At 40.6% G+C, this 23952-nt stretch overlaps 1 protein-coding gene across 1 annotated transcript in view; it reads right to left on the bottom strand.

Moving 5' to 3' along the window:
* Positions 1-10508, bottom strand: part of vps13c (vacuolar protein sorting 13 homolog C) — a 71661-nt gene extending 61153 nt beyond the window's left edge. Inside the window, exons 1-6 of the mRNA XM_079554944.1 lie at positions 10319-10508; positions 7648-7691; positions 5954-5996; positions 5622-5717; positions 3717-3818; positions 96-205 (exon numbers count right to left, since the gene is read on the bottom strand). Coding sequence (XP_079411070.1) covers positions 96-205; positions 3717-3818; positions 5622-5717; positions 5954-5996; positions 7648-7691; positions 10319-10415 — 492 coding nt within the window. The 5' untranslated portion in view covers positions 10416-10508. The remainder of the gene's footprint in view (positions 1-95; positions 206-3716; positions 3819-5621; positions 5718-5953; positions 5997-7647; positions 7692-10318) is intronic.
* Between the last annotated feature and the right edge of the window lie 13444 nt (positions 10509-23952).

The raw sequence follows: 23952 nt of genomic DNA, 5'->3' as shown, positions 1-23952 counted from the left end.
TATTGCATGAGAAGAAATGAATATAGCGTTTAATAGAGTTTGAAGGGTTGTGCAGCAGCAGTGTGGTCGGTTTCGTGATGATCAAAAGCACTCACGTCGTCCTCGTAGCGCAGGTGGATGTTGCTGATCGTCACCTGCAGGTTCTTGATCACCTGAGTGACCAATTTCTCCATAAACGTGTCTTTCTTCTCCTCCCGAGGCTTTTCTGTTTGGAGTAAAGAAAAGGATCCATTGTTTGAGGTTTTAGTGCCTCGCAAAAACATTCTGATGGGTCAAAATTATGGACTACATGGTCTTAATTTGAGATCTTTTGACTTGCCACTTAAAAAAATCTGCCGTTGGAAATTGTTTTCTGATTTATTTATTTATTTATTTTTCATTTTTAAACATGTAATATTATTTTATGTGCGATAACACGTTTCCCCCTTATTTTAAGTGCAGAAGACTTTCCGGTAGATAGTTTTACTGACAGATAATTGACCGTCTGGACCTGCAATTTGACGTAATACAAGTAATATTATCCAAATATATTATTTTCTCCCTTCGCTGATCTCAACAACCAATGAGAATCCCCGGTGCCATCACTTTGACCAATGAGATGAACTTTCCTGTGAACTGGCCGGCCAGGTCCAATCAGGAGAGCACTTGTTGTGTACTTTTGAAATTTCTCTCTCAATCTTACAGACCATCACTTTAAGAGATTAAATGTTTTTGAACAGAAAAAAGGAATTAAAGTCAAAGAAGTGGCCATCGCACATGATCAAGTTGAAAAAAAAAACAAGGAATTCATTTCCTTATATTTGCTCTTACAAAGTAAAAACTAAATGGAATCACTTAGTCCTGCTTTATGAAGACGATCGGGAGGAATCTATCCATGCCAGGACCAACTGACTGAAGGACAGTTTCATCCATTCATTGGTAATTGCAGTGTATATAAAAGCATATAAAACAGTAAGCAACAAAAACATCACTAAATGTAATTTCACACACTACATACAAACACACTAGGCTCAAGTCTACAGAAAACAGTTGACACACAGCTACAGTTCAAACTTTACAGGATCAAACACTGAAGCTGCTGCGGTCCAGAGGTCAACTCACCTGTGCTGCGGTCACGCCGTTTCTTGAGTTTCTTGAAACCCTTTTTATGCTTTTTGAGTTTTTTACCTCCTTTAGAAACTTTGGCAGCGTTAGAGAGACAGTGAGTTAGAAAGAAGCGCCGTAAAGCAGACAGTAAGAACACTCAGAGGAGCATGCAGCAAAGATAAAAGGAAGATAGAAGACGACAAACTACTGCCACTATGAATGTGATGTGAATGGGCTTTCAAAATGGTGAATATATGGTTAGTTTAGTTGAGAAACTATGAGTATTTAGTATATTTAAAACATACACTCTTATGGGTGAGTTTGGCTGTTGTTAATGGTAGTCACTAGGTCAAGCCTCAGAGATGCAAGTAATTATATACATATATTTAAGTGTTAAGATTGAAAAGTGCATTAATACAAAATGTCACAAAGTGCTGTTACTGGAAAACAAAGGAGTGCATCATAATAATGCCTCCAAGCACAGGTATTGAAAGTATTGCGATACTTGGTATTGCAGCAAAAAGTATTGCGATACAATAGGATACAATATTTTGTCTCTGCCCGACTAAAGAGCCACATGTGATTCTGAAATCTGGCTAGCCAGATCCACTGAGTTTCTACATGACAGAAAGTGGGATTGATGACTGGCTTCTGATTGGCCGCTGTGGCATAGACACCAATCAGAAGCTCAGAACGTCACTTCAAACCCCCAACACGCTAAGAAGTTTTAGTCCAAAACAAACCAGGCACAGAGCCAGCAACAGCCATATCTGCAGCCAACAAGATCAGCATAGCGAGTCGCACTGATGCAGACTGAACAGGTGAATGTTACACCCAGAGGTCGACCGATATGGGTTTTTCTAAGGCCAATGCCGATTTTTGGGGATTTTTATTCAAGCCGATGCCGATATGCTCAGCCGATATTTTTTCCTAATGTCTGCGTTGTAATCCTGTAAAAACAAATATTTGGCCACTCCAACAGTGGCTGAATATATTTTATTACTTTAGGTGATTCAATCATTGTTTAGTTGCTGTTAACATTAGCATACAGTTGCTAGCCGCAGCATTTTTGCATGGCAATCAAAAATACTAATAATAAATAATATGATAATTGCGGAGGTTAAAACTAACACAGATTGAATTCTCTGTGCTTCAAAATGACATGCAGCATGTCCATATTCACTGAGGTTTAGTGAAACTTGTAGCAAATCAGTTTTCATCGCAATGTTTCTATGTTCCTCTGAGGCCTTTCAGTGCAAAGGGTTAGGGTTAGGTAAAGTATCTATCACTTTCAGTCCCAGAGATATCGGCTTTTACCGGCAATAGAGCGGCCAATAGCTGATATTGTAAAATCCCCAAATATCGGCCCGATATATTGGCCAATAGCTGATATTGTAAAATCCCCAAATATCGGCCCGATATATCGGCCGACCACTAGTTACACCAGAGATTAGCTCCGGTTTAACACAGTCAAGCAGTTGAGCTCTGCTCACGATCTTGCCATATGCACCAGAGCGCCCTCTTGGTTCTGCACACACTATAGATGAATGAGCGTGTGAAGCACATAAGGCAGGGGTGGGCAAACTAAGGCCTGGGGATCAAATGAGTCCCATTCAGCATTTAAGACTGCCAACACCTTTAATCAGTTCTGAGACTAAACACAATTTGTTTTTTGTTTTTTCTGGCCCGGCCCCCTGGCAACTCTTAAAGCCCAGTGTGGCTCTTCGATCAAAAGGTTTGCCCATAACTGCCTTAGAGTGCTTAGTGAGGATGGAAAAGTGCTATTTACTAAAATACTATTGTCAATGCATTCAACCCAATGACACGATCATGACATGCTTACACAAATACACACAAGAACTGCATATCAAATGTTTATATGCAGTGAAGGGAAACTTGGTATATTGCTGCTACTACTACAGCACTGGGGTCAAACAGATGGGTTTCTCCATCAGCCCACATTATATTATATGGAAATATTTCTCTCATGGCCAGTATAATGTTACCGTGATGAGGGTCCTTGTAAACCACTGTCTCCAGATCGAAAAGCATGTCCCCCGTTTGAGACGCTGGGAGCCGATGCAGCGTGGACAGCACACAACGGGTTAACAAACAGTCAAAGGTACAATACAAAACACAAAGCCTGATTTCAATAGAGCTGCATTTCAGACACCGTCACACTTGGAATATTTGTGCCCATTATTAATCTGCAGATTTGGTTGTTGGGTAAACATAGCGGGACAATGGAGCTTGTTGCTAAAATGGGGTTTAATATTTGGGATTTTTCAATAGGAAACTACTCATGAATAATAATATTACACCAATTTTAACTGTACACTTACTCGATTATTGAAATCAGGTGCTGTGACTAAACAAAGAACAAAAACATGGTAATCTAACATTATTGTTGATGCTCAGATGGCTAGTTACTCTGCACTGATAATGACATCCTAAATGCTCACACAATACGACTAAAACATAATTAATATTTCGAATCGCGACCAAGCTTCAGATAATTATAAGCAGATGCCACAAGAGGCAAAATCATGTCTTTTTCAGGAGCAGTAGTCGGACATTAGACAGGGAGCAGAGGATGCAGCTGGCTCCACAATCACAGTTCGAAGCCTCACCTCGGCGGGCGGCCATTTGCAGAGCGTCCTCAATCCTCTGCAGCTCCTTCTGCTTGACCTCTTGCTGGAACTTCTCCTCCTTCTCCGCATCGTACTTTATTGCTGCAATTGGAAAAAGAAAACGTGCAATGATTTAAACACACGAAGCCACAACGAAAAGCCCAGTCACCAGCCCAGTGCTTGTCAACAGAAAGTCTCCGCTCTAAAAGGCTGACACCGGAGAAAACATGGTTAATGCATTATCAAAGGGGGAGGAAGTATTCTACCAATGCATTATCAAAGGGGGAGGAAGTATTACTACCAAGTACCACCAACAAATGAGGAAAGACCCAGTCCCTTTTGGCGACTGATGACCACTTATCGCCATATATATCAAATAATCAATATCATATCGGCTAACAGGGCATTTTACAACTTTGGAAAATGTAGAATTTCGCAGCAAGTATTAACTATTTTCACAAATGTAGGCACTTTCTACCTTCAGCATCCTCAAGCTGTGCACAAAAGTAACTTGGTAAGAATTAGCTTAGTGCGCTGAGTGATTGCTGCAGGTAATATAGGACATTTCGCAACAGCATACAACCATTTTGACAAAAATGTCACCACAAATCAAAAAGGTAACTTTAGAAATTGGAGTATGTAGTTCAATTTTGATGCCTGTCATGTCACCTTTATCAGATCATTCTTTTTTTCATCTTTGAACCACAGTGTATGAGAAAAAAGAATGATCTGATGAAGGCTATGCCGATACGTTCTCATCATTTTTGATTAAAAATTGGACATCGGCTACTTGAGTGTGAAATGCCGCTTTTTGATTTATGAAGATTTTCCTCAACATCTGCACCTCTGAGATAGTGCGTTGCTTCTCTTTTCTCATGTTAGCTGTCATATATCATAACAAAAATATAAACAAGCAAGTACATAATCCCAAAATATATTTATGCTCTACAATCAGGTCCAAGTGCAGTCTGTTGTATAATGGGATTTTGCTGATTCCTAACCTGCCTCAGAGCTTTATACGTTGCCATTTTAAAACATCAGATTGCACAAATACTACCCTTAATCTTACGCTTTTCCGACATGAATTGGCAAAACATTTTTTCCTATACACAATGAAGACCTATCCTTAATTTAGAAATATTGTGAAGAAAAAACACGGCACTTTTCCTATTTTGAAACTCTAGGGGTGACGGTGGCACAGTTGGTAGAGCCATAGACTGTAAAGCGGGTGGTTTCATGATCGGAAGGTCAGTGGTTTTAGTGCCTAATGTAGGTGGAAAAGGGCTATATAAAAGTTGACCATTTACGTTTTTACCCTTACATAAAAATGACTATTCCTTTGGCAACGCTATGCAATTATCATTCTAAATTGATAAAATTTGCTCTATTATTTAACGTGCGCTGACTTCATGTGTTTTGGGGCCGACTTAACCGAGGTAATTATAAAAAAAAAACAGTTCATCTTGACATCGCTACCTCACACTCCTAGCGCAAAGAAAGAGTCATTTTACTTGGAAACAGTTTGAGACGCATGTATTTCTGAGAAACGGAGAAAAGGTCCTTCATTCAACCATGTTTGAAGTCGATCACAAATATGAGAAAATACCAAGAGAGTGAAAGACAGAAAGAACTGAACTACGCCCCAAAAATGTATAAAACAAAGGAAGATCAAATAAATACCCTACTGACAGACACAGCCCCAGTGTAGAGCCCTGGATCACCACCTGAAACCCATGTATCGGTACCATCTTACCATAGGGACAGCTTCTCTGAGCACTCTTTGCTGGAACGAACAACACAACTCAGGAAACAATCATAGTACACACATGTACAGCACAGCATAAATATGGCCTCAGCGTTTGCAAACACGTGAGATTACTGTAAATATGTGAACGCTCTACTCACTCGCTCCAGGGACCACCAGCAGATAAACCCCTTCTAAAGTCGCCACCACCGCCTCACTGTACAGGTTCTTCCATGGGATCTTCAATGTTAATTTACCTAAAAGAAATGGTTAGGTTAATAGAGTGCCAGGGTTCTCCTCAAGGACTCGCCCTTTCTCCACAATTATTCTTACCAAGATGTCCTCAACAATTACACATTTATTTTGTCTCTTTCATAGTTTGATTTTTCGTTTGATTTAATAAACTTTTTTGTTGAGCTCCTGAGGGGGAACTGCTGTTGAAAATTGGGCTTCACAAATGAACTCGAATTAAGATAAAACGTGCAAAACTTACCAATTTGTCCAGCTTTGATTTTGAAGGGAACATCAAATTCACTCTGAAATAAAAGTAAAAATTAGGGATAAAAGTTAGAAAATTCACAGTGGTTATGACGACAGGTGTTTTATTATCATAACTTAATTTTAATGGGATGATGCCTGTGGAAGGAATTAATCATAGCTTTACAAGAGTGAAGTAATGAAGAAAAGTTTGAGTTTTATGTGTATGTTGTAAATGTAAACATGAGTGACACATTAAGGGATTGAACTAGTCTGGTCTGGCACATTGCTACAGTATGGTTGCATGGTGACAGTTGGAATGTTTCTGTGCTCATTATAAAAAGGAAAGTAAACTTAGAAACCTAGCAAAACATGTCAAACCAGAGGTGAATATTTTTAGCAAAATCGTTGAAATCGTCGAAAACATGTCAGTGCAGTCAGAATTCTTCAGTCTAAAATCTAGTTCAAAATGACAATTATTCATTTTTTATTTAACTGCATGCTCCAAGAAGATGATATTTCAGAGCGCAAAACAAACTGATTAAAACACATTCTGCAATTACTCTATTCTCCAGGTACTAAATTATGTTATTATGATTTCAGTGTTCAGTTCAATAAATACATGAAGCCGCTCAGTTGTTGCTGCCAAAGAGGAGGAGAGTCATCGGATTCATGTGAGTCAGTGTTGCATTCTGGTTGATTGTTGATTAAACATCACAAAAATGGCCAAACTAAAGACACATTAATGAGCCTTTCACGCAAAATCACTCAGATCTTCCATTTACCTAATTTATTTCCATTTTATCCTTGTTTTAGTGATGATGATTTAGCATTTCTAAAGTGTTCTATATAAAAAATGAACATCTTTGCTTGATAATATCTGTGCAACCTCTGACATATTGCTTGCATTCATACTGTGACCATGTGTGAGCTGTGGTTTAGACAGCCTCTCCACTCTCTGAAAGGAAAGTGAGAGTGCGGCAGCAGCGGCAGAAACAGGAAGTTTATTAGTTCATGAATTGTTGGACCCCAGGAAGAATAGCGACAGTTTGGCTGTGGGGACCCTTTCAATAAACATAACATTATGAGCTGTGTCCGCCACAAATATTTCACCGGAACAAGACAAAATTCAATGCCAACCCACACCTCTACCAGACACTTCAGACCAAGTTTATAGAGGTAGAAAATGACGAGCAGGTTTAAACGCAACACGACCCCACTGAGAGAAGATATCGTACAGCGTGAATGACTGCAGCCTTTTGTCATTCGCTATTATGTGCGAATATTGTGCAGCCCCATTGTGAACTACTGTTCTGGAGAATCCACTCAGACCTGTTTAACCAGAGCCGAACATGAATCGGAAACATTAGCTCATAAGTAACTACCTTTGCTAAACCAATATTTGACAAAAGCTTTCAGCCTGGTGTATTGCAACTAAAATGTAAATACAATGACCAGCGAGTTTGTTGAAGGCACACACACGAGTCTCTGCTGCACTGATGGCCTTAGATTTGAGGTTTCGGTCAAAATGGGAAATAGCTTGGAAGCGCTAAAACAGCCAAACAACTCTCTTCCCTGGAGCAATGTGGTAAACAACCTCGCAATTAAGCAGCAGCTTTCAGTTCACTTCGCACACACACCAGCAGCTCTTTTGTCATGTTGAAATCTGAACCAGGGGTTGGGTCTGAAGGCTTTGGGGCAGAGACTTACCAGAGCGTTTTCTTTGACTTTCAGGTTTTCCAGGACCACATTTCCTGCAAAGATGAAGACATAAATATTGAAACAGAATTACAAATATACAGTAATAGCACCTTTACATAATGGCAAAGATAAAATGTGATGGCAAAATGAGTCAATAATACTTAAACATGCAACTGGTTCAGCTAATGATATGTTTTGATTTTAATTATATCAATTGCTTTCTAAGCGAGTTGAGAACCAGTTTCGTTTTGGACATATTAAAGTAACTGATTACACTGCACACTCTGCACACTCAAGAAGAAGCTCAGACAAAGTAGGACTTCCTCTTTCGGTGGCTCCGGTGGATATGCAAAATTGAGATAAGAAAGTGCAGTAGATTGAGCGTACTTTGTGATATTGTTATTATTGCAGTTGCAGTTTGACTCATTTCCCATTGACTTAACACGGTTAACTTGGCACGGCAACAGTTTCAAACTGTTTGCCTTCATCTATGTCACTTCCTGTCGGTGTCCAATAAGGAAGTGAGACTATAAACATCACAAAAATGGCCAAACTAAAGAAAGCTGGGTACAATCTTTAGCAAAATCTTAAAGGTGCTATATCATGCAAAATCTACTTTTTGGAGCTTTTAGCCATGTTGTCATGCTATTTCCTTATCAAAAACACCCCCAGAGATGTTTTTGGCTTCATTCACACAGTTCTCAGCAAACCTCCTGAATCCTGCTCTCTGAGCAGCTAACAATGTCGTCATGTAGAACAGCATGTTTGGCTACGAGGACAGGACTTTTTTCAACCTTCCTAAAGAGGCCACTCGCCAGAAGTTGGCATTTCACTCCGGGATTCGGCGACTATCAGCCAAAATAGTGTTTTTCTGTGACTGCCTCTGATGGATGTTTGGTGAACCTTCGCCAGAACCAAAGTGGATTAACTTTTATAACCAACGCGAGTCCCCAATGTGATGGAGAGGCCAGGACAGAGCGGTGAGTAAAAACGCGTGTTAGCGTGTGTGCTAGCGTGTGTGTTAGCCATTTATGAAGCTGTGTTGCAGATGTCAACTCCTTATAACTGCATCGTGATGTAACTTCACTTATTGTTGTGACATTTATATTTATTTTAAGCTAATAATGCATGGGCAGATCCGCTCAGAGAGAACGGGCGGAGTTAACTGAATCGAAGAGTCTTGTCCTTCGGGTTTGCAAAATACCACCAGAAAATTATTTTATTTCTCACAAAAAATAATGCTCCATAGCGGTAGAGATACAATACATCATATTAAAGCCTATAGTTTACTTTGGGATGGCTAAAATAGCATGATACAGATCCTTTCAATATATAATGTGTTAACTATGTTTTCACAAAAATTGTGTCTAATGTGTCATATGGACTTGAAAGTTGCACTAGGTTTTATTATGCAGAGACATTTTGGCAATAAAACAAAAGGTTTTAGTAAAGAATAATTGTAAAGTTCAGCTCACAATTTACATTATTCTAAGATTTGACAGCAGATTACACATCATGCTTGCCAATACAATCTTAATGGTTCTGCATGGCTTCTGACAAAGACTATACTAGACTTTTGGCCAGACTTCAAAAAGCACTTTAAAAAAAAAGAGCACAGTTGACACACACATCTTCTTCCAGTTACTTGGCTTTAAAACAATTCCCAGCCTGAGAAAACCTTGCCAAGCACGCTGTAAACAGGTATGTCAGTAAGCTATATTGTCACGAAGAATGAGGAAGAACAGCTCCAACGACGAGACAGCAGTGCAACTTTCACTATATATATTGCAGTTATTTGAGTTCTTCATTGCTAAATCTGAAAAGAGAATACCAACCAATGCCCTGCTACTACCATCACTCTTTTGCTATTATTTACCTCAGTAGTAGATACGAGCAAGTGGATTTGACATTGATAACTTAGGGAATGAGTGCTATGTAAACAAACCATGTGACATCTGAAACGTCAAAATAAGACAGGCATAACTTTGTAATTCAGCCTAATTTTATTAAGCTCCTCTGCTGTCCACTCTCTCTGACTCTCACGGCTTTCTTTCTTTTTTTTTTTATTGCTTTTTTCCCCCTTTTGAGTCACATGTAGGGACTCCCAGGGCAAAATGCACCTTGGACAAATTCTGCAGGGCAAGACGACACCAAAAAAATCCATTATTTACACTCCCGTCTCGTCAGATTCGGGCTCTGACGTGACGTCTTACCAACTCCCCCTTGAAATTACACTGAATTTAAGATTTACACGATTTGCTACTAATAACCAAGTCATACACAAAAGCCAGTATAGCATAACTAACTATGTCAAGCCCGTGTTTACATTTCGGCAGGAACAGAAAATCGGACTAGCCGTCGTTTCGGACGGGCTTTCCATTCAAAGTCACACCAGGCGCTGTGAACGTCGCGTTGTTTTGATGTCGGAGAAGCGGGTCATTACGGCAGATTAAGCTTTAACTTTTCAGGGCGCCGTAAACCGAGCTGTCACGCGAACCAAGCCGAAGTTTAAAGCGGCCCCGGCGGTTTAGTCCAAGCTACGTGTGTATATTTGCCAAGGGCCGCGTATTTAGATTGCACACGGGTTGTTTTAATTGCAGGGTTTCGCTAGGGAGTTCCGCGTTGCGCCCTGCGTGTGTGTCCGTGTTATGTAGCCGGGTATGCTAGCAGCAGCGCTCACCTCCCCAGATGCCTATCTTCAGCTGCGACTTGTCCAAATTCTCCACGTAGTCCCCGATGAACTTGTTCAGGAGGTCGCTGACCAGAGACTCGAACATGGTGGAGGTGGACCCCGGGGAGCAGCAGCAGCGAGCGTCCCCGTCAGCCCTTCACCTGTGAGTCCGCTCTGGAGGATGACAGCCCTGTAGGTTGATCGATGCGCTCTGTGATCGGCCCGGGGGAGGATATGAGGGTGTGTGACGCGGCAGACCGGAGCAGCTGCAGATTCACGACCCTCAACGTCACCTGTAATTTACTTAGTTTATTAAGTAGTATTTTTTGGTGGGGTTTTTTGAGTTTCTATGCTTTACTTGAGTAGTATTTGTGTTAAGAACTTAATACTTTTACTCCACTACATTTGAAAAATAAATGGGCTTCTACCAGTGTTATTTTAATTTAGTTTTAGTCTTTTGATGAGTTCGGGAATGTGACGTCATATCGCTAAGCATTATGGGATTAGCAGCCATTGTAAACTAATGGAGATTTTATAAGTTAAAATACTGGAGTTATTGTTCACATTAAAACACTTGGAGACCACAGTGTGTTAGATGTATTTACCAGCAGCAGCTAACGGAGTTGTTCCACTGTTTTTTTCTCCACTTTTTATACTGTTTTTAGCTAATGTTAGCCTATGGAAATGTATGCTAGCTGCAAAGATGGGGGATCTCCATGGTAACTGTAGACTTTCTCTATATCGTAAATAATTTTAGTCGAGATTTAGTCAAATCATTTTCTTCATTTTTAGTCCAGTTTTGGTTGACTAAGTTCAAGACACATTTAGACGACTTAACATTTATAATATTTATTGTAATCCTATTTAATCTAGGTCCTCTGCTTTATGGAGCTTCTCCCACATGGACAAAGCTCAGAGATGTTCCTTTGGCTGAGGATTGAAAAATAAAATATAATTCATTTTTTTTAATTTTTTGCTTTAATTGAATATATATAAAATAAATGAAAATCTATTAATACATTTTTTTTACTTAAAGCATATTCAATTAAAAAGCATAGTTAACACTTTATTGAATATGCTAATGTTACACTTTTGAAAGATGGGCCAACTCCTTCTTGGTGCAACATATTTATTTCCGGTGGCACAAGCTGCAAAACATGTACAACATTAATTACTACGGAGCTTGCTGCCTCTGTTTCTCTCATATCACGTACTGGCAGGACTTCTTCTAAAACAATACTTAAAATCTGGAGTTGAACAATTTTACAATATTCTAAATGACTGAGCAAAAACCTTTTTTTAACTGTTTTTAACTACCTTTCAATCATTTATGAATTACCTTTTAATCATGTCTTTAATCACTTATTTATTCATGTATGTATCTTTTGTCACTACCGTTCTACTGTACCATTATATTACTTGAAACTTGACCTACTGTACTGTGTGACTCCATTTTCCTGCCTTAGCACACTACACTAGTAGCTTAGCCGTACACATAACTGATGTGCTTATAGTAGCAACGAAACACAAAAAATGTTAACCTGGCAATCCTTACCACACAAGTTGCCCCTAGCACAGTACTAGTACGCAAATCTGAGTACAACCTCGTAAATGTTTTTTAGCTTGGTCACCGCGGCAACCGTTGGACCAACGTCCGCCATCTTAGAAATGCTAACTTGGTGTGGTACTCGTCTTAAACAAAATAAAGTTTACAAAACACTTCCTAACTAAACAAAACTTAATCTAACAGGTGCAGGAGAGACTCTACTACTGTTTATGTGTGCGCTTTTCCAACCAGCTTACCTGCAAAACATGTACAACATTAATTACTAAGGAGCTTGCTGCCTCTGTTTCTCTCATATCACGTACTGGCAGGACTTCTTCTACAGCGCCAGCTACTGATACGAAACGCACCAAGCGCCCTCTGCTGGTGTACCCGGGTATTGCATGTCACATAAAACAGTGAAACCTTAAACATTGCAAAAAGAAAACAATTATAAACAGCATCTAAACTTAGTTAAATGAACTTAAAGAGTTTTTAATGGGGGGGCAACTGTTTTAATATAAAATAGTAAAACACATAGTGCCACACTAACTTTGACCTCTGACCTCTACTGAGTGCGGCCCAGTTGTTTGTATATTTTTCTGTATGTGGCCCTCAGTGAAAAAGGTTTGGACACCCCTAATTTAAATGATATGAGGCTCTTTCCAACTGATATTGGAAGTTCAAATGATTTTAGTCTCTTCTCTTCATTTTTATTCAGTCTTATTTTAGTCAACGATATATAAGGACATTTTAGTCTCAGTTTTAGTGTCATAAGTTTTTATGTTTCATGTTTTGTTTCACACAATTTATGGCGTTATTGAAAATGAACAGACTTTTTTGTTCAAAGTTACTCAGTTACAGTACTCGAGTAGGCTAACATTTTATCCAAGTGCTCTTGCAGTACTTTTCCCCTGTACTTGAGTAAAATTAAGTAATGTTACTCTTCCTTGAGTAAATATATTGGTTACTCTACCCTCTACAAGGAGAAAGATGTTTTGTCCTGCAATGTTATTTGTCATACCACTAACGGATTTGCACTTTCTGCTTTGAATACTTAGGCCTTTTTATTTTCTATTGCAAATACTTCAGTAGTTTCAGTTAAGTAATAATTTGACAAAGCAACTTTTACTTTTAGTAAGTAATATTTAACTAGTAGTAGTGTTCGTGAGTAATACATGTATTTAGAATAAGTATTTAGGATGCTCATTTTGGGTAACTGTATTCTGGTACAGTTACTCTTTCATTTGAGAGTATGTAGAATACAGTCACTATATTAAAATCAAAGGAATACACAATACTCAATCATTAAATGTCTGTTTCATAATCATAATATTCATAAGAAAGAAACGATCAAAACAGTCACGTCTGAACAGGGCAATTACATTGAACCTGTTATCTGCATCTTAGGGTTATAGGGTCAGAGTTATTTTCTGCGATTCTGCATTTCCAAATCCCAAAGCGTTTTGAACAAGAGAGTTTACAGCCTATAAGTATGATGCCTCAGTTGAAAGCCAAGACCTTTTAGTTTCTAAAAATATGAGTAAAATCTGTGTGTGTGAAACAAAACTTGCATCACATTTGCCGTCCCTAACCCTAATCATAACCCTATCCCCTGACCCTAAGCCTAACCTCTGACCCTAACCCCTGACCCTAACCCTACCCCTGATCAAGGGGTGTCGGCAAGTAACAGGTTAATGCAATACCTTTAAATCTCTTCATTCATTCGTTCGTTTGTGTTGGTTTGTGTTGTTTGCAAACAAGTATCAGTGATCATGAAACTGGTTGAGGTCATTGAAAAGATGAGGGTCTTGAATGCGCTGCTGCTCCGGTCTGCAGGCTCTGGGAGGACTCGGACCCTTTGGAGCGCATCGATCAGGTCCCGAGTGGGTCAGGTGAGGCTGAGTCAGAGCCGAAAGGGCTGCACCACAACTGGCTACGACCTATTTCAACACAATGAAAGGGAAAGGTTTCATTTTGGCGCAAATCAAAAGAGAATGTGAAAGAGTAAAGTTTAGCCTCACAAAGCAGGCTGAACTAGCAGAGACCAGTGTTTCCCAACCAGGGGGGCGGGGAGTTGACAGGGGGTTCTTGGAATTACCTCAGAAACTGCACAATTTCAATATTACTTTGAATGATGTTTTGGACTTCTGACTTTTGACTTTGAGAGTATTTTAGCTCTATTTTGAACATAACACGCTACTAAATATTCTGTTTAGTTGCTCACTTTTTGGCAGGATCTTATTGATATAGACTAGGGCTGCACAATATATCACAAATATATCGTATCGCGATATTAGGTGATGCAATATCCGTATCGTGAGAAGCCACAATACATCGCAATATCACTGAAGTCTTCATCTGACTGAGATCAACCCTTGTTTTTGCAATCTCAGCCATAAACAATGCATTGAACTTATACATTGTGTAGAAGTTCAGTTTTAGTTAACCTCCTAACCCTTACCTCGCCTTAAAGGAACAGGCCACCGTTTTTACACACTGAGATATGCTCTTGCCTGAGCTTAGACGAGTTGATCCGTACCTGTCTGGTCTTTGTGCGTGCCCTCAGTCACGCAAAACGACCAAAGATGTTGTTAGCATTTGGCCTGTCCCAGCATATTCCCATAGCTCCAAATGGTGGTGAAGTTGGAAGCGACCACGCTCTTCCACGGGCACACGCAAAGACCAGACAGGTACGGATCAACTCGTCTAATCTCAGGTAAGAACATATCGCAGTGTGGAAAAAACAGCGGCCTGTTCCTTTAACCGGGCACGTTTCAGCTTTACCCAAATCTAAAAGCTTCTTGGAAAAAAACGTATCAGAATAGCAACAAAAATGAGAGAAGAATTAGAATAAAAAGAGTGAGAAAAAATGATGAAAAAGGAACGAAACAGGCGACAAAAAAGCAACAACGCGGCGACAACGCGATGAAAGATCTGTTTGGGTCTTAGCTTTCAAATGAGGCGTCACACTGGTCTATAGGCTGTTAACTCCAGTCGAGAAGAAAAATAGCTTGGGTAAGAGGTTAAACATTTACTGACGTAGTTAAATTTGACCCTTGTAGTGTAATGGAGCCACACACGGGGACTCTATAAATCTCAGCTGGAAGATTTCACTTATTTCCCAGATTAGAAAGGCCTTCATGTTGTGAGGTTATACTCACACTTCCACAGCAACAAAATGCTTCCTGTAATTACCTTCCTCAGTGCTAATATCCATCGAATTACTTCCGTCAGTGCTAATATTGTGCGTGCCACACAGACTACCTGGCCCGGAGCTATTTGTCATTCACAATATAGCTGAACAATCTCATAATAACTGGCACAATGACTCCGTCGGGCCAGAACAAGGTACAAAACAATCATGAAAAAATATCAGTAATTTAGGCTTTAATCATTTTAGGGCAATGAGCTTTCATTAAAAACTGTTCTGCAAGGAGAGAGGCTTTTAATGATGTGGGAAGCCGTCTCTCCAAGTAATAATTGGATTTTGAATAAACTTAGAAATGAACTTCGAGGCCAGCCAGGCAAAGGACGGCACTGGCATGGACAAAGATTCCTTATATTGAAATAATAAGTACATTTGAATATAACCTTGATTGTGTTTCACCGTCTTTCTCTGGGCTTGGGGAGAAACTCAGAGCCGTTAGGTCACATTTGCATAAACAAAGCCCTGCTGCTGCTTTTATCTGGGTTTGATCTGTATGTCGTGGCAGTCATGACTATGCTCTCAGTCGGACAGGACTTTGCCAGATGAAATGTTCAACTATTGTCGACAGGAATGGGTTGATTGAGAAGATACTCGATGCTTCAGTTGGTGAAACACGCATGAAATTTGGTATAATACTGTATCTTCTCCCAGCAAATCAAGCAAAGGTGAAAGGATTTGTGTTTAATATTTCATAGAGCACACTATAAACAAAGATGGAGTTTTAGAGGAGAAGAGAGGGGAAGAAGAAGAGAGGGTTTTAGTGAACACGTGAACCAAATTTCATGCATACGATATAGACTCATAACATGCAAAGTGAGATATGTATAGCCTTTATTTATTATCATTTTGATTATAATGGCTCAGCTTGTAAAAACCCAAAATTAAAAATCTCAGAAAATTTGAATATTTTGAAAATGGACTATAAACCATAATCATCAAAATTATAACAAATAAAGTTTTGACATATGTCACTTTGCATGTAATGAGTCTATATCATATATAACCTCATTTTTTCACCGCTCTCGATTGTAAAAAAAAAAAGAAAAAGAAAAAAAAGAAGAGCAGCGAGCGGGTCTGTACCGAGACTAATCCAGAACTATCAATCAATCAATCAATCAATCAATCAATCAATCAATCAATCAATCAAAGTTTATTTATACAGCACTTTACAACACCAGGAGGACCAAAGTGCTTCACAGAAAGATGAAAAACATTTTAAAAACACAACATCAGTGTGTTCTAAGCATTAAAAGCAAGTTTGAAAAGACGAGTCTTTAATCTGGATATAGAAAGGGACAGGTCTGTGAGAACAGACTGAGGGGCTGTTCCACAGTTTAGACGTGGCAACCACAAAGGAACGATCGCCCCACTGTTTGTACCCGGACCTGGGCACGTCCAGAACCATCTGATCGGCAGACCTGAGAGCTCTGCTGGGGCGATGTACGGTCACCAACCATGAAGAGTTTTAAAAACAAGCATTAACATTTTAAAATCAATCCAAAAACAGACAGTGCAGGGAGGAGAGGACAGGAGTGATGTGGCTCTGGATGAACCGGTGAGAAGACGGGCTGCTGTGCGTTGCGTTGCGTGTTCCTCCCAAACTATTCAACTTTGGTTTGTGAAAGAGCACTTGGATGCTCCACTGCACTACTGGAGTGGACTGTTGGACCCAAAGTCGAATAGTTTGGGAGGAACACGCAACGTCATGTGTGGTGGACAAATGGAACAGCAACATCAAGACCCTCTCCCCACTGTGAAGTCTGGAGCAGGACAATCATGGCGTGGGGCTGTTTTGTTTTCTCAGGGCCTGGACAACGTGATATCATCAGAAAAATTTACTCACAAGTTTATCAAGATATTTTGCAGAAAAACCTGAGAAATTAACAACAGCATGTGAATAAGTAATAAATATCGGCTGATCCTGCTTTTGCAGGAATAACTGTTTTCCTGTAGTTGCAGATTAGACGCTCACAACGGTCAGGATGAATCTTGGACCATTCCTCTTTACAAAACTGCTGCAGTTCAGTGAGATTCAGGCGGTGTACTTACTTATTCCACGCTCTCCTGTGAATGTTCACATGTTGTGGTCAATAAAAATATGATCAAATGTAAATGTTTGGTATCAGTTTAAGCAGACACTGTTTAATCATTCATCATCATTCATCAAGATCAGACCACATTTAGTGACCAATTTAGGCAGAAATGTGAGAAATTTCAGACAGTGTACTCACTTTTTCTTCCCACTGTAGTGTAGAGGTCACTGATCAGTGGTCAATGTTAAAATTTTCAACTGGAGGCATTTAGCGTCTGAAGATAGAAACATCTCCAAAAATGTATTCAAGTAATTGAGTGAATGTAACGCATCACTTGCTGCTGTTTTTGTGTGGACTCCACTGCCTGCGAGGCGCCGGCCAAGACATGATTCATTCAAACCCACGAGCGTCAAAATCCAGAACACCATGTCCCTTTTTCAATTTACCGCTAATATTCATGAATGGACCCTCATCAACAGGAAGTCTGCCAGTAGTGACTCCTAACCTGGTCATTACCTGGAACGTTTTATCCAACCTCCACTGATGCACCCAATGTTTCCTCAAAATGCTCCTCTCGCGAACAACTGCTATCCCTGCAATTATCTTCATTTTCTTTAACTTCCCGTAAACAACAGGATGTGTCCATTACCTTGTGCCCCAGAGGTCAGAGTAATAAATGTTTGTCAGGCGTTTCCTTTGATTAAAGGTAAACCAGAGATAAACCAAGTCTAAACCAGGTTTGGACGAGGGCAACGCGACGCTAAGAAAATAAACCAGGACTATAGGGCTTCAATATCAGTCATTGAACAATACTTTCCCGATACTTATATTGAAATATTTAACCAGAAAAACAAAACAATAATCTGTGGAAGATCTGCAAATTTAAATTATTGTGCATCTCAAATGTCAGGTAATGTGTGGCTGAAATTGTGGCAAAAGTTAGGAGGAAATTGTAATACAAAAGGGGTTAAAAGGGACAATAATGCTGTAACAGTTGGCAAATAAAATATGCAAACGTTTATTCACGCTAGATATGATTAAAAACATACAAAAAAAATGTTGTTTTATTGATGTGGACAAAGATTCACATCATTGATAGTGGTAAAAGTTTTATCATTCAGCTATACTCAGCTATAATCAGATAAGTGGTATAACATAAGTTAAGATGTACTTTAAGTTTTATTTTGAAATTTTGTGTCTCATTTTAGTCTCAAAGCAAAAAGGTTTTAGTTTAGTTTATTTGAGCAAACTACATTCTTAACCTCCACCTTAACCCAGTGCATTTTCCCAGTTTAGCTTTACCCAAATCTAAAAGGTTCACAGTCCATAGGCCAGTGAAAGCAAAGACCATGGATCTTTTTCCTCACGTCGTGGTCACCCGCTCAGCTCGTGTCCCCGCTCGGCTGCCTGTCTCCCGGTGCTTCGCCTCATGTGCGCCTCCATGTCACCCGTGTCCCGGGCGCTGCTCTCATGTTTGCTCTGCGTGGACTCGGCTGCATCGGCCACACGCTCATTTAAACTCTCTTCATTTTGTCTCTAGCGGAGAATCAGGACAGTAGTTTGGTGAATAGACGAGAGTAAAAAGCCGTTCTCCGAGACTTTTTGTCTCAAAGAGGAGTTGAATCCACACGGTTCTCTTGAGCACAGTAACTTACAGTAACTCTGGTTCTCTGAATGTTCACAGTCTATAAGGAATTGGGTTACTCACAGGCTAATTCTCAGTGGTAAGACAGAAATAACCGTCAGGTGCAGGTCCATCCATCCATCCATCCTTCCATTTTCTTTCGCTTTATCCGGGCCGGGTCGCGGGGGCAGCAGTCTCAGCAGAGATGCCCAAACTTCCCGATCCACACACACCTCCTCCAGCTGTTCTGGGGGGACCCCGAGGCAACACCAGGCCAGCTCGGAGACATAGTCCCACCAGCGTGCCCTGGGCCTTCCACGAGGCCTTGTCCCACTAGGACATGCCTGGAACAGGTGACCAGGAGGCATCCGGAACAGATGCTCTAGCCACCTCAGCGGCTCCTTTCGACGTGAAGGAGCAGCGACTCTACTCCGAGCTCCTTCCGGGTAACTGAGCTCCTCACCCGATCCCAAAGAGTGTGCCCAGCCACCCTGCGAAGGAAACTCATTTCGGCCGCTTGTATTCGCGATCTTGTGATGGAATGTCACTTCAGGTGCAAGTTTCAGTTTTAAATCAGCGGTTCCCAAACTATGGGTCAGGGACCAGAAGTGAGAGAATGGGACCATTTGCCATTTACCATTTTAAAAAGTGGGTGAAACAGACTATAGTAGTCCTAAATCCCAGACTCACAGTGGCTTAGTGGTTAGTGGTGCTCACACAGGGGACAGGACCTGAATTGAGGTCATTATGTTCCCCCACTGCCCTGCACTAATGCACAGTGAAACTGTTTTTGACTGTAAATGGATTCGCTCATCATCGAATAGCCATAGGATGCGTACTGGACAGAAGGCATTTGTTTTACTACAGATATTTTTTATTGTTGAAAAATTCTGCACCGAAAGTGTGAACAAATAAACAATTGTGTGTCTTTGCTGCACAGACGACGTGACTGTAACTTTACTGGGACGTCTCCAGCTCGTCTCCATGGAGATGTGACTAAAGGCAGCCAAAAACAGGTCAGGTCCTCATCCAAATCCACGCTTTGGTAACTCACAGCAAAAAAAAGACAGGATTTTCTGTGTCGAGCTGGTCATTAGCATGTTTTGTATCGATGGCAATGGTAGAATCCAAAATGTTACTCAGTGTTTGAGAAACTACATGTATTTTCCCATTTCAAAGACATGCATTATTGCACTTTTGAGCACAATAGGTGTTCATTCTTTCTCCACATCCGTCCATTGGTTTCAAACGTTGGCTTCTTTCTCGGGTCAAGGTCAAAGGCTCTTGTTTGAAGAAGAAACGTGGACTTCCCAGGGCTAATCCGGGTCCCTGGATGTGTTCATTTAAGACGGTTTCCTGTGTGACCTCACTCAGGCCGCGGCTGTAATTGGATTAGAGTTAAGTGCAGTCCATGTTTGTACGTTGTCAGCCGCTCTCGTGTCCCTCAATCAAACTTAAAGGACAAACAATTAAATGCGTTTTAGTGTAATAAACATAAACATAATAAACATCCGCCGCATAAGCACATCGTCCGAACATTCTCAGAACAGGGTCATGTACTTCAAATGGATTCATAAAAATCATCAGAGAATTCCGCATCTAAATTTAGCAGAGGTTATGAATCAACTGTGAAAGCCTCAAACTGTCTGAGAATAATAGTGATACAAATGACAAGTATAGTAATAACTCTCAAAATACTGATCAAAGCTCAGCATGGTCAACACACTTTATACAAACTGATAACAAAGATTGCAGAACTGAAAAGCAATCAATTATTAAAGGTACACTATGCAACTTTTCTATGTCTTAGGTCAATGGTTTTTATTGTGTCTTGTAGGTTTTCATTGCTGTTTCAACCGTCTCCATGGTTCCGTATTCATTCCATCCAGAAAACCTGCAAGAAACTCTGAAAAAACCTGAACTAAAACTGATCCTTATCATGGTGACCTTTATGAAGTAATGCACCTTTAACTATGACTTTGCAGTGTATATCTCACATATTTGATTGATATGTTTGAATGTTTTGCCCCCCCCTGTAATTCCTGTGAAGCCCCCACACTGTAATAAGTGTTTCCTACCTCCTCCTTGGTCCAGGCATTTGGACGCAATTGGACACAAGGAGGCGCCCTTCCAACCTCCATCCATCCATCCATTTTCTTCCGCTTTATCCGGGGCCGGGTCGCGGGGGCAGCAGTCTCAGCAGAGATGCCCAAACTTCCCGATCCACATACACCTCCTCCAGCTGTTCTGGGGGGACCCCGAGGCGACACCAGGCCAGCTCGGAGACATAGTCCCACCGGCGTGTCCTGGGCCTTCCACGAGGCCTTGTCCCACTAGGACATGCCTGGAACACCTCCCACGGGAGGCGACCAGGAGGCATCCGGAACAGATGCCCGAGCCACCTCAGCTGGCTCCTTTCGACGTGGAGGAGCAGCGACTCTACTCCGAGCTCCTCCCGGGTAACTGAGCTCCTCACCCGATCTTGGAGGGTGCGCCCAGCCACCCTGCGAAGGAAACTCATTTCGGCCGCTTGTATTCGCGATCTTGTCCTTTCGGTCATGACCCAAATCTCATGACCATAGGTGAGGTTGGGAACGTAGATCGATCGGTAAATCGAGAGCTTTGCCTCCCGACTCAGCTCCCTCTTCACCACGACAGTCCGATACAGCGACCGCATCACTGCTGACGCCGCACCGATCCGTCTATTGATCTCACGCTCCATCCGTCCCTCACTCGTGAACAAGATCCCGAGATACTTGAACTCCTCCACTTGAGGCAAGGACCCCCTTCCAACCTTCTCAGTGTAAATGTGAATTGACTTTCTTCAGAGTTAGACTTTAGGTCAAACACCATGAGTGACAGTAACTGACGCTAAATACAATGTGCTCTTTGTTTCCAATAAAAAGTCAGAGGCCTCATTGCTCTTCAGTCACAGACTGAGAAGTGAAGAAGGAAGTCATGGAGCTTCTGCTGTAGACAGAACTAAATGTTATTGCTTTAATTCAAGGAAACACTTATTACAGTGCAGGAGGTACCGGCACTCAGGGAAGGCATCAGGAATGTACAAACGTGTTTTATCAAAAGCTGCATTTCAAAGTGTATACAGCGTTGAGGGCCACGGATTGATTGAGCCAGGTGCATTTAAGAGGGGTTTAAACCGTTCTCCACACCTTTATTTATTAGGCTTAATGCAGCGCTGTCTCACCAATGTTAGTTTTTGATGTTTGAATTGAGTGGAATTTTAGCAGGGAAAAGTAGCATCTCCAGAGGTATGGGCCAAATCACTAAGAAGCACGAGGGCCACAAAAAATTGGTTTGAAGGCCACATTTGGCCCCTGGACCGCACTTTGGGCACCCCTGCTCTAGATTCACTTACGTCTATTGAAACAGTGTATTGTTGTGTAAGCCATTTGTATTAAATGATATGGCCTTGGTTGGTTACTTTTACTTTTTTTTACTTTTAAAGCTGCGCTGATCGAATTATTTTCTTGTAGTAGAGTAAACTTATAGATCCACATTGTAAACGGCAAATTTGTGAAAGAAAAACAAACGGCGTGCGGCTGCGTGTGTCTAAATCTAGCGCATTTCCCCCCCAATGCAAAGTCAGAGAAATTAGCACAGTGTTATAGCATTAACGTGTTTCGCTATGAACTCCGGCTGAGACGAGCTTCTTATGAACTCAAGTGAACAGTGGGGAACAAGTGTGCTAATTTTAAAGCCGTGCACGTATTTCAGTCAAATTGACCTCGAGCCTAAATCATATTAGCTTTATGAATTAGACTCCAGTTCGTAATATTTGTGGTCGGAAATTGCTCTTTGACAACAGAGCATAAAGATGTATTGATAGTAGTCCTTGGGGAATCGAACTCCAGCCCTTTTTTTTGTGTGTTTGTCGACATCCGTTTCATGACAATATGGAGTAGGAATGAACGGTCTAAATCGTTTTCCAAGGACACTCACTGCACATAATGCCGTCCTCCTTCCGTACAGAGCGTGATGAGCTTGTTTTGTGAACAGGATGTGCTGATGATTGACAGGATTGACAGGCCCCTCCTCCCTCCTCTGGACTCTTTAAATGCACCATAATCAAACATCTCAGGGTCATATTCACGCAGACCCAGCGAAACAGGTGAGATCGCCTTTTGCTATACATTATTTCACTATTTCTGATCATCATTTCTATTTATTGCTATGTACTTTATTCCACATGTCCAGTATTTACATTTCATTTTGTCAAGTTTGTGTGCATTTCTTTTCCATTTTTACCGTCTTTGCACCGCCATGTATATACAGAAATGTCCAGGAGCTTTCCATAGTAGTAAAGATTTAAATATGTGTTGTGGAATGGCATCAAAAAGCGTCCAATTGGATTCAAACTGGCATAAATCAAAATTTCTTGCAAAATAACGACATTGTAAAAGTTAAGGTGATCTTTTATCTGTGAAAATGTACCTACTTTTTACATATTTAATGTTATCATTCATCATTCACTGTCTTTTTATGTCTCTGTGATGGTGCTTTTGCTGTATGTTTGTGCCTGTTGTTTGTCCATCTGTCATGACATCAACCTGCCATGGGACTACGGATGAAAATGAGCCTATATGGCTAACTCCGGCACATTTACATGTTGAAGAAACACATGTTGATTAATGTGCACTGTCCCAATTCAAATAAAGATATATAAAAAAATAAAATAAAAAAAAAAGGTCTAAAAGAAGTGGTTCTCAACTGGTGGTTCGGGACCCAAAAGTGGGTCGCAAGATGATTTTCCGTGGCCTATGACAAACCAGTTGATGTTTTTGTTTTAGAGTCCTGATCAAAAGTTTAAGACCAGTTGAAAAATGGCAAGAATTCACATTTTGCATGGTTGGATCTTAACAAGGTTTCAAGTAGAACTTCAATATGCAACAAGAAGAAAAGAAGAGTGAGACAAATTGATATTTGAGAACATTTTTTTATTTGAAACTTTGAAACTTGCCATTTTTCAGCTGGTTTTAAACCTTTGATCGGGACTGTATTTGTAATCAATCTTGAGGGAATTTGATCATCCATGATTTTATCAACTGAACAAAAAAAGAAAAAGGTTGCTTGTTGTTTCCTGATTCTTCATCTGTCGGTCTGTGACAGACTGAAGTGCTTTCAGGCCTCAGCGTCTTTAATGAAAATAAAGAACAAATTCTATTTATTCTATTTATATTTCATGTTACTGTCCCTCATGGTGTCTGATTGTCC

This window comes from Gobius niger (genome assembly GCF_951799975.1).
Source record: "Gobius niger genome assembly, chromosome: 4".
Classification (NCBI taxonomy): domain Eukaryota; kingdom Metazoa; phylum Chordata; class Actinopteri; order Gobiiformes; family Gobiidae; genus Gobius; species Gobius niger.
This window is presented reverse-complemented; position numbering and strand designations above follow the sequence as displayed.